This window comes from Salmo salar, chromosome ssa20 (assembly GCF_905237065.1).
Source record: "Salmo salar chromosome ssa20, Ssal_v3.1, whole genome shotgun sequence".
NCBI classification, from domain to species: Eukaryota; Metazoa; Chordata; class Actinopteri; order Salmoniformes; family Salmonidae; genus Salmo; species Salmo salar.
Window position 1 is genome coordinate 22,127,812 of NC_059461.1, and position 15,365 is coordinate 22,143,176.

The 15,365-nt window shown below is 42.0% G+C and overlaps 1 protein-coding gene across 1 annotated transcript; it reads left to right on the forward strand.

Annotated features, from left to right (window-relative positions):
- Window positions 1–1,513: 1,513 nt before the first annotated feature.
- On the forward strand, window positions 1,514–12,887 carry LOC106579910 (transmembrane protein 132D). Its single transcript, XM_014160268.2, has 6 exons — window positions 1,514–2,412; window positions 5,048–5,191; window positions 9,668–9,873; window positions 10,197–10,461; window positions 10,588–10,779; window positions 10,882–12,887. Exons 1-6 carry the CDS (start codon window positions 2,164–2,166, stop codon window positions 12,262–12,264), a joined length of 2,439 nt encoding a protein of 812 aa, XP_014015743.2. The 5' UTR covers window positions 1,514–2,163; the 3' UTR covers window positions 12,265–12,887.
- The last annotated feature ends 2,478 nt before the right edge of the window (window positions 12,888–15,365 follow it).

Below are 15,365 nucleotides of genomic sequence, written 5' to 3' on the forward strand. Positions count from 1 at the left end.
AAATATATTTTTAGGAATTGTAGCAAATGTATTGAAAACTAAATAAAGAAATATCTCATTTACATAAGTATTCACACCACTGAGTCAATACTTTGTAGAAGCACATTTTGGTAGTGATTACAGCTGTGAGTCTTTCTGGGTAAGTCTTTGTGAGCATTCCTCACCATTCATTATTTTAAAAATTCTTCAAGCTCTGTCAACCATTTTCAGGTCTTGCCATAGATTTTCAAGAAGATTTAAGTCAAACCTGTAACTTGGTCGCTCATGAACATTCACTGTTTTCTTGGTTAGCAACTCCTGTGTAGATTTGGCCTCGTTTTTAGATTATTGTCTTGCTGAAAGGTGAATTCATCTCCCAGTGTCTGGTGGAAAGCAGGCTGAACCAGGTTTTCCTCTAGAATTTTGCTTGTGCTTAGCTCCATTCAACCACAAAGAATGTATCCTGGAAAAACTCCCCAGTCCTTAACAATTACAAACATATGCACAACTTGATCCAGCCACTACTATGCATGGAAATATGAAGAGTGGTATGTGCTTTATTGGATTTGCCCCATAATAGAGAGATACTGTATATGTGATTGTATACAAATATAAGCAAGGTTTAAAATAATTATATTTTAATACATTTTTATATATTCTTGCGTTCAAGTTAGTCTACAAATGATATGTAATTATGTTCAGGCCCCATGACCATCCGCTCAAGAAACTTTTTACCCACGGCTGAATCTAGTTGATGATCCCTGCTTTAGGGGATAGAGACCACCTTTTAAATCATGCACATCTTGTTTTGATACTTGACTAAAATACTGTTATAGTTTGTTTGTGTCTCTATTTTTGTTTAATTTGCTAAGATTATTCAATTACAGTAAATCTATTTTTTTGATGTCTTTACATATGGTGTGTAGAATTTTTAAAAAGCTCTTAGAGAACTCATTAGAAGGTGCTTTGTGCTTGCATTTGACTTTGAAGGCGACACACACGGTACATTTGTAAAGATTTGACAGTTGGTTGTGTGCAAATGTAAGGGTTGATGTGGGGAGGAGGGGGTGTGCTGGATACAGGACTTACTTGAGAGTGAGTGGAGCAGGTTCTATTCAGTAGTGTGTTTCATAGAGAGATGCAAAGGAATAGAAATTATACTTTGTATTGTCAAAGTTCCAGCTGCGCAATATTATGAGACAAGTGAGATCTCATGAGTTCATGACACCTCACTTGACTCTGTGTTCAAAGTCCATAGTTAAAAGCTGTCTAAACCCATTCACTGCACTCACCCATTACTGTCAATCCCCATGTTAATGATGATGATCTAACATAATTTCAGTTAAAACAGGCCTAACACTCTCTGTAATGCTTTACAGATGTTTCACTTTAGAGACTTTGGACAGATTCATCAGATTAGAGGGGATCCTATCCTAGTCCTATTCAAGGCATTCTAGTGTACATTGCGAGCATCAGGCTATCAGAGAACTTTACTGCTACAGCTATGAGCTATCTATCCTATTTTGCTCATGCTTCCATCCTCCCTCTGCCTGGCGCCTGCAGTGGCACATGTGTCTTTTTAGAGGTAATAGGTTTCAGGGGAGGAGGATTGTTCATCTCATTAATCTGGTGTCTCACACACAATCAAATCCCTGATGCTCATTTGTCATGCTCGGCTGGTCATGCCCTACAGGAAATGATTGTGGGAAAGAACATTAAATGACCCCCTTGTGTGGATAATCTTGTTTTATGCTTCTGATGACTTTGGAAGGAAGATACGTTTTTGTTGTTATTTTGATGGAATTAAATCATTATTATTGCATGATGAAACAGACAATCAAATGAGTATTTCCTTATTTCTCTTGAGTGTAAACAATGCTATCCATACACTAATGATAACAGCCTCCTAGTGTTCCAGGGCATATTTGACTGAGGAACCCAGATCCTCCCACCCTCTATCAATTCTTTATTGCTTTTCTTGTCTCTGTTTACACTGTGGCTGCTGTGTCAGGATCACTGCTGTGCCATCTTGATTACTTTAGGCTTTGCTGTCCAACCTTGACTGTTTATGGTAGCACCATTCTTCTCCTTTCTTTTAAAATTGTTTACTTTCCGGCCATGAATAATGTTTATCTCCACTTACCGAAACAACCACATATAATAGCTTGAGTTAAGACGCGCTGAATGAGTTCCTCTGGCAGTGACAGTCCCACTCTGATCCTGTTTCTTCTATCTTCTCTCAGGCTTGACAGCAGTCTACTGGAGGTCCTACAGATGGACTTTGAGGTGGAGGAGCAGAGCAGCCAATCAGACAGCCAGGTGATCACATGGCGCCTGGAGTTGCCCGCAGACACCAGGGATGGGGGGAAGGAGGGTTCCATGAGGATCTACACCACCCAGAGAGACTTTGTGGGCCTGGCCACACTCGTCATGGTGAGCACCGACTGACAACTCATCTCTAGCATCTACAGTCAGGCCCAAGATTATTGGCACCATTGATAAAGATTTGCAAAAAAATGTAAGAAATTATATTATTTAATACTAATACAATTGCTCAGAGAAATATATTTTGTTTAAACAAGTAACACAAATCTGAAAAAGATAAGGTTCCGAATTATTGGCACCCCTGTTCTCAATACTCTGTCACCCTCCCCTTGCCAGGATAACGGCTATTGAGACTTTTTTCTAAAAGGTTTTATGAGATTGGAGAACACGTTGGGAGGGATCTTAAACCATTCCTTCATACATCTTTCCAGATCCTTGAAATCCTTCATCTGCGCTTATGCACTGCCCTTTCCAAGGTTTTCAAAGTCCGGAGACTGAAATGGCCATTGCAAAACATTTTGCTTTGACCATCTCAGTCTCTGGACTTAAACCCCATTGAAAACCTGTGGTTTCAATTGAAGAGGGTAGTCCATAAGTGCAGACGAAAGATATGTACGATTCTGTATAAAGGAATGGTCTAAGATCCCTCCCAATTAGCCTGGGCAGACTCGAGTGGGCTTTATGGATCTCCACTATCGTCTGGGCTTGATGTGGCCAGCCGATAATACACTTGTTAGCCCCGGCGACCAGTTCGTACATAAAACAATCTCCATTCAGGCTGCAAAGGCTTTGATATCCTCCTTAACTTTATTTAATGGCGAGAAGGCAGAAAATATGCGTAACTTTTTTATGAAACACCATTTTCCACACACCATGCTAGAGTGGCTAAATGCAAATTCTTGATGCATTTAGCATTTAGCCACTCTAGCATGGTGGTAGAAAATGGTGTTTCATAACAAAGGTATGGATATTTTCCACTTTCTCACCATTAAATAAGGTTAAGGAGGAACTCGAAGCCTTAGCGTACAACAAAGCTCAGTATTTGTATCATTTTATACAGTTTTTTTTCTTCTCATCCTTATCAAGCGTGCCAATGATTTTATACCTGATTTGAATATGCATGTATTATTTTCACCTGTGAAATGTGCTATTGTAAATTATGTTTGCCTTGAACGAGGCATCCAACAACAATTGTATATATGAGATCTATTGTTGGTAACAGGACCTAATTCACTGTGTACTCATGACATTGATGCCTCTGTGTCATAATGATGTACAAGGAGGTTGCCAGTCTCTGACCAATGCTTCACTATTGTTTTTTTTGTGTGTGTGTTTTCTTTCTCTTACTATAGGATCTCTGCAATTAATACATCATATAATCTCTATACCGTAACTAAATAAGAAATGTAATGAGCAATTGTCATTACAATATTCTATCTGCTCTTAGCCCTTTGTGCTACTGCAATCAACAGGCCCTGCTGACCTCTTAAACCACTATTGTTTGTTGTCATGGGAGATTTAGCATTTCTGTGTAGTAATACTTTTTTCAAAACCATATCTTCCCAAAAAAAATCTTATTTTGTGATACATCTTTTGGGCATTTTGTTCATAGATGTATTTAATGGCTTCATGTAAAATTAATGTTTGTGAACAGGAAAAACCTTGATTGATTGAAAGACAATCTTGTCATATCATACAATAAACAGTATCTGAAAATATAATACAGATTAAAGGCACTGAAATATGAAGGTATTGGTACTGTGATTTTTTTCAGGACTTTGACTTCCTTCATCTCAATCACGGATTAGATGGTGACCTCAGGCTGAGAGCCAAACATGAGGATAATAGATGTTTGGCAAGAGGGCCATTAGGTCTGTACTGATCTAGCACTCAGCACTATGAGCTGCTGAAAATTGTGAAATATTGGTTGGAGCTACAGTTATATTGCCAATAAAAGAAGGATTATATATATTTACAGTACCAGTCAAAGGTTTGGACACACCTACTCATTCAAGGGTTTTTCTTATATTTTTTACTATTTTCTACATTGTAGAATAATAGCGAAGACATCACAACTATGAAATAATACATATGGAATCATGTAGTAACCAAAAACGTGTTAAATAAAGCAAAATATATTTTATATTTGAGATTCTTTAAAGTAGCCACCCTTTGCCTTGATGACCGCTTTGCACACTCTTGGCATTCTCTCAACCAGCTTCATGAGGTAGTCACCTGTGTTATGTCATAGCTTTGATGTCTTCACTATTATTCTACAATGTAGAAAATAATAAAGAAAAACCCTTGAATGAGTAGGTGTGTCCAAACCTTTGACTGGTACTGTACATATCTACCTAAATTACCTCGTACCCCTGCACATCAACTTGGTACTTGTACCCCATGTATATAGCCAAGTTATCATTACTCACTGCGTATTGATTATTGCTTCTATTATTTCTCTATTTTCTTTCTCTCCGCATTGTTGGGAAATGCATTTCACTGTTAGTTCACACCTGTTGTTTACGAAGCATGTGACTAATAACATTTAATTTGACCGTTTAATTAATCAAATATGTATTTGTACTAGCGATGGGAAATGACAACTTCAGGTCATGTTGTTTCCACTCACAATTTCTCCCCTGCTCCCCCTGCCTACAACAAGTTTATATCTTAACCATTAATGGTTCCATTAGGTTGATAACTTATTAAACCTATATCCAGACTGATGATGTCTTCCCTTTAGGACACAGAGATCCTGAACACGGCGGTGCTGACTGGGAAGAAGGTGGTGTTGCCTGTCAGGACTGTGGCTGTGGAGGAGGACGGGTCAGTCACTGACGTCTCAGACTTCACCAACTGCAGCTCCACTGACGAGGACATCCTGAAGGTACTGCAGGCTGCCTACCGCTTGATGCCACATTGTCCCCTGGAATTTATCCTTGGGTAAAGGGTGTATGTGTGCTAAAACCATGGCTTAGTGGTGGAGGTACTTAGCACTTTGACACACAAATAAGGTGAGTGTGTTTCTCTAAGGTGTTGATATGAAGCTGTCAGACTCAGTTGCTAAACACAGAGCATTCCAACACCGAGATTATGGGGCTACTCTAACATTCACCTTCACTTCTTTCACTGAAAGCTTCCTTACTTTACACACAGGTGTCACTGCCAGGATACTTTGCAGATCTGTGGTGTGAATAAACATGTCCAACAACCAAGGAGATTTCTAGTCATGTGGTTACCAGCCTGTTTTGACTGTGGTTAGAGTGCCGGTAGAGTGTGTGTGTCCTGTCTAGCTGCCCCAAGACTATGAGACAGGAGGAGGGCCATTTAGTGTGGGTGTAAGAGGGGGGAGTGACTGCTAAAGGCAAATAAGTTGTACCAAAGTCACCTCTGCACATGCTCTCTTCCACATCACAAAACAAACAGTGAGTGACTCTCCAGTGATGTCCTCCATCATGCCCATCAGCTGCTGAACTGAAATTAACACATAACAGGACATGACAGGGAAACAAAGGAAGAACAAACACTTCACGGTGCTTATTGTTGTTGCACAATATCCCTTTGTTATTACAGCCATTGATCTACATTCGGCCAATGTAAGTGTAATTATACAACTTGCTCTGTGTACTAACATAAGTTTAACATAAACAAAGGCTTATCCACCCATTTGTCTGTTGTTGTTTTGTTTTTGAAGAAATCCATTAGTACATGACCACAGGAAATAAGTGATGTCTGTTTTGTAAAGAAATGGAATAGATACGAGAGCATTGGGATTATGATAGTGACAACAAAATGTAAATCACTATTCATGCATTTAAAAGATGAATGACCCTTTATAGTTGGCCCAAGCTTAGACTTAAAGCTTATAGTGTTTGTTTGCTGATCAGATGTATAAGTAAGCTTTAGTAGCAAAAATTCTCCCTAAGCTTCTTAGTTTAGCGGCTCTACACAGATATCTTTGCTCTTATGACGCATGTGAAAAGAGTATGAAATCTGCCGATGATAAATGGCAAGGCTTTATTCCATTTTATTTTCTCTGGTCTGAAATGCTAAAACAAAGTAAAATCTGCCATGATGAAAAGGCTTTTCAGAGGTATAGAAACATTTGCTTTGTCAGTTGTGAGCAATGGACACTTGGGTACTTGTGTGAAATGCCTTGAGATTAAGATGAATCTGGCACGTCAAATATCAAAACCAGTTATCTTTAAAATAGGTATTAATAAAAGTCTATTCTCTGTCAATTTGTAGCTTCTTGTGTAATGAATACAGTCTACTCACTGCTGCCTTAGATTTTTGGGGGGTGGAGATCACTTATCCATGCAGTTGGTATTCACTCTGTCAGCACAGTTACTGATAAATGTTTGTGAGTCAAGAGAAAGGTGCAAATGAAATTAATCTTGTTGACCTGAAAGAGAGATTTTCTCACTCTGCCTTGATACTGCATGAAGTGATGAAAGACAAATGGCATAGATCAAATGAAACGTACATTTCAGACATGTTTTCATGGTAGAACACTGAGTGATATTCTGTGCTCCATGCTGAGATTATGTCTTTGGAGACTTGCAAGAGACTTGGATCAGCACTTCAAAACACCTTTTGAAGTAAATATCTTTGGAAAATGATTTGGTTATGTTGCCATGTAAACATGGAAGAGTTTGAGGCTGTCAGTGAGATTTAACTAATATGGAGTAGCTTGGAGATGGGAGGACGAGAACTCTTACCTAAGAAAGTAACTGGGCTCTTAGATTAGGGATGATTGACTGACCTTGTCTACTGTCTATGGATGAAAACTATTAATGAAAACTCTTCATGATCTCATTGGAAAAAGATCGGTGCATACTAGCACAGGCAATTAAGTGATAATGCCTGAGGATACATTAGCACGTGTGTTGTTAGGCCCAAAACGAAGTTACCAACATATTCAAATAATGGTTGACATATTTTCATTAAAAAATGTTATTTTGATGAATTTATTTCATCCTTCCACAAGATATAGTCCCGACACAAATCTAAGAATGCTACCCAAGCTGGCTGGTCGTTTGTTCTATCGGTTCGGTTGCCAGAAACGCAACCAGTCGTTCAGTCTTTTTGTTCTGTATCTATTGACACAAACCAGTCGTTCAGTCTTTTTGTTCTGTATCTATGGACACAAACCAGTCGTTCAGTCTTTTTGTTCTGTATTTATTGACACAAACCAGTCGTTCAGTCTTTTTGTTCTGTATCTATTGACACAAACCAGTCGTTCAGTCTTTTTGTTCTGTATCTATGGACACAAACCAGTCGTTCAGTCTTTTTGTTCTGTATCTATTGACACAAACCAGTCGTTCAGTCTTTTTGTTCTGTATCTATTGACACAAACCAGTCGTTCAGTCTTTTTGTTCTGTATCTATTGACACAAACCAGTCGTTCAGTCTTTTTGTTCTGTATCTATTGACACAAACCAGTCGTTCAGTCTTTTTGTTCTGTATCTATGGACACAAACCAGTCGTTCAGTCTTTTTGTTCTGTATCTATTGACACAAACCAGTCGTTCAGTCTTTTTGTTCTGTATCTATGGACGTGACCCAGTCATTCGTTCTAAATGTTCGATTGCCATACTGGCTGGCAACGTTCCTATCCCTTGCTTGCTAGCTTGCCAACAATGGCTAACTTACAGTCAAGTCAAACAGTGCAGCCAGAATAACAACAGTAGCAGCCTTTGCATTTGTTTAAAGTGTTTTCTAGAGACATTTATTTGGATACATCCATAACAATGAGCTAATGAGGCGCGATTTCGCCTGGCATAGAAAATGTGCTCCTCGTCAGGACACTATTGTTCATAGGAGATAGACAACAACACAGCTAACACAATCCCTTCAAACTGAAGCTGGAAAGACTGCAAACTAGCTGCACTTTGTTTCGTTTGACCCTTTTTCAATTGACATTTCTTTGTATATATCCTTAAAAATGATGCCAATTGATTCATGATTTCGACTGACAGAGAAACGCTGTCTACCTGTTTGTCCCGTCCCGACACGTTCATTACTATGGGACAGCTGGAGATCGAATTTGAATATTGAAACAATGTTGCAAATGTCGGAGAGACAGACAGCAAGGTTTATGCAAATCTCCACTGTTGAAAACTAAATACTAGTCTAAAAGAAATGTGAGATAATATCTAGATGCTTTTTATAGTGGAGATCAAGTTGATAAATTGCTTGGCTGGGCTGATGAGACAGTGGATTGCGCCGTCAGATGGAACAGAGTAAATAGTCATTTTAACGTCATAGATTTAGCCGGTGGTAACTTGTGGAATAGACACCTGCTGGATTATGGTTTTAACCAATCAGCATTCAGGATTAGAACCACCCGTTGTACAATTGTTCATAAATTTGCTTGGATGAGAAACTGCAGCAACACACTTTTACTCCTCTTCCAACTCAATTTTCCATGTGGAACATTCGATAGCCTTTTTACCAAACCAGAGATTTAGTTAGTGTGCAAGGTAATTGTTGTCAGCTACTTGCTGACTATGATATCACAGGATCACCCACAACAAACAGGACATTACTCTGACAATGCATCTTCTAACTGCTGAGTTCATGGATAGGTAGAGTAGGAATCTCTTCCATTTGCATGCCTCCCTTGAGTCTGTCAAAGTCAAGGCCATTTTTCTTTACTCCCCTGAGCACTTACGGGAGCCAATGATAACGGAATTTCAATGCTCCATAAATGATCCAATTCCTTCAAGCAAGGAACTTTGATAGAACCGGGCTGAACCTGCAGTATGTTTTCCATGGTTTAAAAAAAACCATGAAATTTCTCAATGGGCTGACAGAAACGACTTACCAAGGTTACATAAAAAATGAAAATGTAATGAATATAGCACAGTGTGTTATTGGATTAACATACATTTCAATGTTATATCTTATTATGGCCTTCGCCTTGTGTTCAGTGTAGCAGTTTCTTACAGCTGATTGACTATATTACCATAGTGGGGCATGCACTGCTAAGATACGGCAGAGCCATTTGTTGAGTTCATTAAAGATCTGGGAACTATTTGTCCTCGGTTAAGGATAACTTAATGTCTAGTTTCATTATCTCTCATTTTCATTGGTGTAACTTAGCATCATATAAGATCTCTCTATCATTTAAAGAGTCCCACTTTCACACCACTCATTTACAAATAAATGCTGTATTTCATGTGTAATAGAACAAATCTGTACATACAGTAGTTTAATTTAGAAGCTGGTCACATGCTTAATCTGAATATATAGTATAACATATTCACCCCTAAATAGCATAAATGACAGGGAACGTATGTTTTGGTAAGGCCTGTTCTGATGTTTAACTATTGCTGTTATTTCTGCTCGTCCCCTGTCCAGGTGTCAGACAGGTGTGACTACGTGTTTGTGAATGGGAAGGAGATGAAGGGCAAGGTGAGGATGATGGTGAACTTCACCTACAGCTACCTGAGTGCCCAGCTGGAGATGAACGTGTGGATCCCACGGCTGCCCCTCCAGATCGAGGTGTCTGACACAGAGCTCAGCCAAATCAAGGGATGGAGGGTGCCCATCATGACCAGCAAGAGGTACATTAGAGCCCACCAGTAACCCCCATTCCTGGCACACAGTGAAGTCTAGTGGCTTAAAAGGAAGCCCTAACTCTAAAATTAGTGTATGTTTTATCACAAATAGTATTTCTCAACAAGATCAGGCTTGTGTTTTAATTCCATTACATAATGTATTAAAATACCTCAATGTGATCCAATCTACAGAGTGAGAGAATTAAAATGGGAAACAGTGATTAGGGACAGGGCACAGAATATGTGTGTGTGCATGCTTGCGTGTGTGTTTTGTGACAGGTGTGACGTGTGCTGTAGCCTAATTCAGAGTGTTTCTATTAATTCCCTAGGCTCAGCTGGAACAGTGATGAGGAGGATAAGAAGGGTAAAGGCTGCATGTTGCAGTTCCAGCATGCCCTTGTGCGTGTGATCACACACTTCATAGCCAAGCAGTCGGACCCCCGGGAGCCCCAGGTCTACTTTCTGGGCTCAGACTGGCAGGTGGACGTCACCAGGCTTGTGCGCCATTTCCTCAAGGTGGAGGACCCTCGCATCGCCAGACTGCAGGCAGGCAGGGTGCTGTCAGGACAAGACATGGGGACCACCTCCGTCCAGGTAACCATCAGGCCTGGTGGGAAGCCTGACTGACTGCATGTTTAAATGGGCCTTTATCTATAGAGGCGACATTGGATATTATCATGACGTGATATTTAATGCAATCTGTTTTTTGTGCCCGCGAAGGTGTTCTCCCCCCTCTCTGACTCCATCCTGGCAGAGAAGACGGTGACGGTAGTGAATAACAAAGTAACCATCACAGAGCTGGGGGTGCAGCTGGTCACCGGCCTGGCTCTGTCCCTGCAGCTCAGCCCAGGAAGCAACAGGGCCATCCTCGCCACGGCAACCATACAGGAAGTGCTGCAGAGCCCCAAACAGGTGTTGTTTATGATCTTCTTGAATGACAATCAGATCAGACACAGGTATACTTTAGATTGAGTTTAATAATATTACATATTGTTTGTTATTTTGTCTCCTCAGGAGGCTGTGGTTAGTTCCTGGGTCCAGTTCAGCGATGGCTCCCTGACACCTCTGGACATTTATGACCCAGCCTACTACCGTGTGACACTGACCTCTCTGGACCAGGGCGTGGTTTCGGTGCAGGGCTCCCCGCCTGCAGTGGTGGCGGAGGGCGAGGGACAGGGTGTGCTGGTCAGGGTGGAGATGGCCATCTGTGAGGCTTGCCAGAAGTCCAAACGGAAGAGCTCGCTGGCCGTGGGCAGCGTCAGCCTCAAGGTCAAGTTCCAGGTCAACAGCCGGCGCTTTTCCAGCAATAGTAGCAGCAACAGTAGCAGCAGTAGTGGAGGTGGGGTTGGCAGTGGCAGCAGTAAGGACAGCAGCAGTGACTATGGGAATGATGGGGAGGAGGTGGACAGTGAGAGGAAGCAGCAGCAGCCCCAGCAGCCCCTGCCCAGCAGCTCAGCCTCAGAGCGGGAGGAGAGCGCCATGCGCAAGGTCTCCACAACAGCCAAATCCAGTGAGTCAGACGCCGCTCCGGGGAGCATGTCCAGCGGTGGCAGCAGCCAGGGCGGAATGGCCAGGGCGAGTGAATCAGGAAGCTTCTTAAATGCTGCAACCATCAACAGTCCTGCCAACCCCATCAATGACAGTGATGTTAGCAGCCCTAGTGACTATGGCACAGCTGAGGGGACAGACAATGGGCTAATTGTAGGTATAGGTAGTGTTGCAGTCAGTAGCACTGTGAAGACACTTGGTAACCTGATCAACTACAATAACTTCCCCTCTCAGGTGGAGGTGCCTGACAAGGAGCAAGTCGAGATGGACATGGGCAATGAGGATATGCTGTCTAACCGGCCTCTCTCAGACTTGGAGATCGGCATGTACGCTCTGCTGGGGGTCTTCTGCCTGGCCATCCTGGTCTTCTTGGTGAACTGCATCTCTTACGTAGTAAAGTTCAGGCACAAACATCCCTCCTCTCATGGCCAGGAGCCCACGGGGCACAGGCACGACTGGGTGTGGCTGGGCACTGATGCAGAGCTGGTGATGAACGTGCCTGGCACTCCCCTCCAGCAAGACGACCACAGCACCACAACAGTCATAGACATTGGGCCTGATAAGATTGCCTCTCTGCCCAGGCAGCCCAGCTGCCTAGCCCCCTCCAGACCCTCCTCTCCTTTGGTCTGTGGGGGCTCCCTCGGGGCCAAGCCCATGAACCGCACTGAGTCCCTCCACTCCCCCACAAGCAAGAGGAAGAGGGTCCAGTTCACCACCTTTGCCTCTCTGGACCGTGAGCACTCCCCACACCTCCCCAGAGAGAACGGCCATGGCATCCACTGGGTGGGGAAGGAGGAGAACTATGTTGAACCCCAAGTGCCCATCACAGAACCTGTGGACAATTTATAATACATAAAGGGTCCGTTTCACCCCAACTGTGGGTGTGTATGTGGCGTTGATTGCCTCAATGCCTTTATTTATGGATAAAAGTAGACACAACATAATGAGCATCACCACAAGTGGTTATACTTATTCATTATCTGTGGTTAGTTTTAAATATCTGTCAAGGCGTCTTACATGTAAATATCTCAAATGCTTTGTGAGAGACATTTTTTATATTCGATATTAGAGAAAACACTGTGAATACATGTGAGGATGCTTCTCATCAACCTACTGATGGCACTTTGTGTGGTGGAGAGGATAAAACGTTTGACTCAGGCCAGTTGAAATATATTTTTTTACAAAAAAACACAGAGGGTCTTGTTGCATGTGAAAAATGTAATTATCTTACCTTTTACACTCACATGGTGGTACCCCCTAAAGCAGGGATCATCAACTAGATTCAGCCACCGGCCAATTCTTTTCTTTGTAGACTGCAAATTGACCGCAAGAAGCCAAAACAGATATAGTACTTGACTATAGCATAATAATTTCAAACCTTGCTTACATTTGTACACAATCACATACACTACATGACCACTCGTCAAACATCTCATTCTAAAATCATGGGAATTAATATGGAGTTGGTCCCCCTTTGCTGCTCTAACAACCTCCACTCTTCTGGGAAGGCTTTCCACTTGATGTTGGAACATTGCTGTGGGGTCTTGCTTCCATTCAGCCACAACAACATTAGTGAGGTCAGGCACTGATGTTGGGCAATTACGCATGGCTCGCAGTCGGCGTTCCAATTCATTGTCATGCTGAAACAGGAAAGGGCCTTCCCCAAACTGTTGCCACAAAGTTGGAAGAAGCACAGAATCGTCTATAATGCCATTGTATGCTGTAGTGTTAAGATTTACCTTCATTGGAACTAAGGGGCCTAGCACGAACCATGAAAAACATCCCCAGACCACCTCTACCAAACTTTATAGTTGGCACTATGCATTGGGGCAGGTAGCATTCTCCTGGCATCCGCCAAACCCAGATTCGTCCGTCAGACTGCCAGATAGATGGTGAAGCGTGATTCATCACTCCAGAGAACGCGTTTTCACTGCTCCAGAGTACAATGGCGGTGAGCTTTACACCACTCCTGCAGACGCTTGGCATTGCCCATGGTGATCTTAGGCTTGTGTGCAACTGCTTGGCCATGGAAACCCATTTCATGAAGATCCCAACAAACAGTTTGTGTGCTGACGTTGCTTCCAGAGGCAGTTTGGAACTCGGTAGTGAGTGTTTCAACCGAGGACAGACAATTTTTATTAGCTTCAGCAATCGGTGTGCCCGTTCTGTTAGCTTGTGTGGCCTACCACTTCGCAGCTGAGTCGTTGTTGCTCCTAGACGTTTCCACTTCAAAATAACAGCACTTACCGTTGACCGCGGCAGCTCTAGCAGGGCAGATATTTGACAAACTGACTTGTTGGAAAGGTGGCATCCTATGACGGTGCCACTTTGAAATTCCCTGAGCTCTTCGGTAAGGCCATTCTACTGCCAATGTCTATGGAGATTGCATGGCGGTGTGCTCGATTTTATACACTTGTCAGCAACGGGTGTGGCTGAAATAGCCAAATCCACTAATTGTAAGGGGTATCCACATACCTTTGTGTATATATAGTGTCTATCTATAATGCATGGGAGTACTTTGGAAATAAAAATCACCTGCGGGCCGCCAGTAAACAAACATAACATCGCTGTCTGATGAAAACCTCATAACTCAAACTGACATGTATTGAAAGCAGTAACTCCCTTCAATGTTTTCTGAAAATATTCTAGGAACAATAAAATGTATTCAAAATAGCCTCTGTCATTTCATAACTGTATGTTTGTTAATGAGACAATATGGCTTTTTTCAATTTCCTGAAACATTTCTGTTGGATATGAGAGATTTTCATCCGACAGCGACGCAACCTAACAAGGAATTTTTGTATATGCACTGTTTGTCTTTATATTGTGTACATTTATGTTTGATTTGATTTTTGATAATGTCTGATATGATTTTTTATTAAACATACAGATAGCGCTTACACAGCCTGGAGGTGTGTTGGGTCATTGTCCTGTTGAAAAACAAATGATATTCCCACTAAGCACAAACCAAATGGGATGGTGTATTCCTGCAGAATGCTGTGGTAGCCATGCTGGTTAAGTGTGCCTTGAATTCTAAATACATTACTGACAGTGTCACCAGCAAAGCACCACCACACCATTCTTTTATTTAACAAGGCAAGTCAGTTAAGAACAAATTCTTATTTACAATGATGGCCTACCAAAAGGCAAATAGGCCTCCTGCGGTGACGGGGGCTGGGATTAAAAAAATAAATAAATCCAATATAGGACAAAACACACATCACGACAAGAGAGACAACACTACATAAAGAGAGACCTAAGACAACAACATAGCATGGCAGCTACACATGACAACACAGCATGGTAGCATCACAACATGACAACAACATAACATGGCAGCAGCACAACATGGTAGCAGCACAAAACAGGACAAAACACACATCGCGACAAGAGACAACAGTACATAAAGAGAGACCTAAGACAACAACATAGCATGACAGCAACACATGACAACACAGCATGTTACAGTAGCAACACAACATGACAACAACATGGCAGCAGCACAAAACAGTGTACAAACATTATTGGGCACAGACAACAGCACAATGGGCAAGAAGGTAGAGACAACAATACATCACGCAAAGCAGCCAAAACTGTCAGTAAGAGTGTCCATGGTTGAGTCTTTGAATGAAGAGATTGAGATAAAACTGTCCAGTTTGAGTGTTTTTTGCTGCTAGTTCCAGTCACTAGCTGCAGCGAACTGAAAAGACGAGCGACCCAGGGATGTGTGCGCTTTGGGGACCTTTAACAGAATGTGACTGGCAGAACGGTGTTGTATATGGAGGATGAGGGCTGCAGTAGATATCTCAGATGGGGGGGAGTGAGGCCTAAGAGGGTTTTTATAAATGAGCATCAACCACACCTCTTCCTCCATGCTTCACGGTGGTCTCACAAAGACACAGCGGTTGGAACCAAAAATAAAACATTTAGACAGATTTCCACCGGTCTAA

Coding starts and splice junctions, on each gene's coding strand:
- LOC106579910 (XM_014160268.2), top strand. CDS start 2,164: ATGAGTTCCTCTGGCAGTGACAGTCCCACTCTGATCCTGTTTCTTCTA. Junction 2,413..5,047: donor GCCTGGCCACACTCGTCATG/GTGAGCACCGAC, acceptor TCTTCCCTTTAG/GACACAGAGATCCTGAACAC. Junction 10,780..10,881: donor TGCTGCAGAGCCCCAAACAG/GTGTTGTTTATG, acceptor TTGTCTCCTCAG/GAGGCTGTGGTTAGTTCCTG.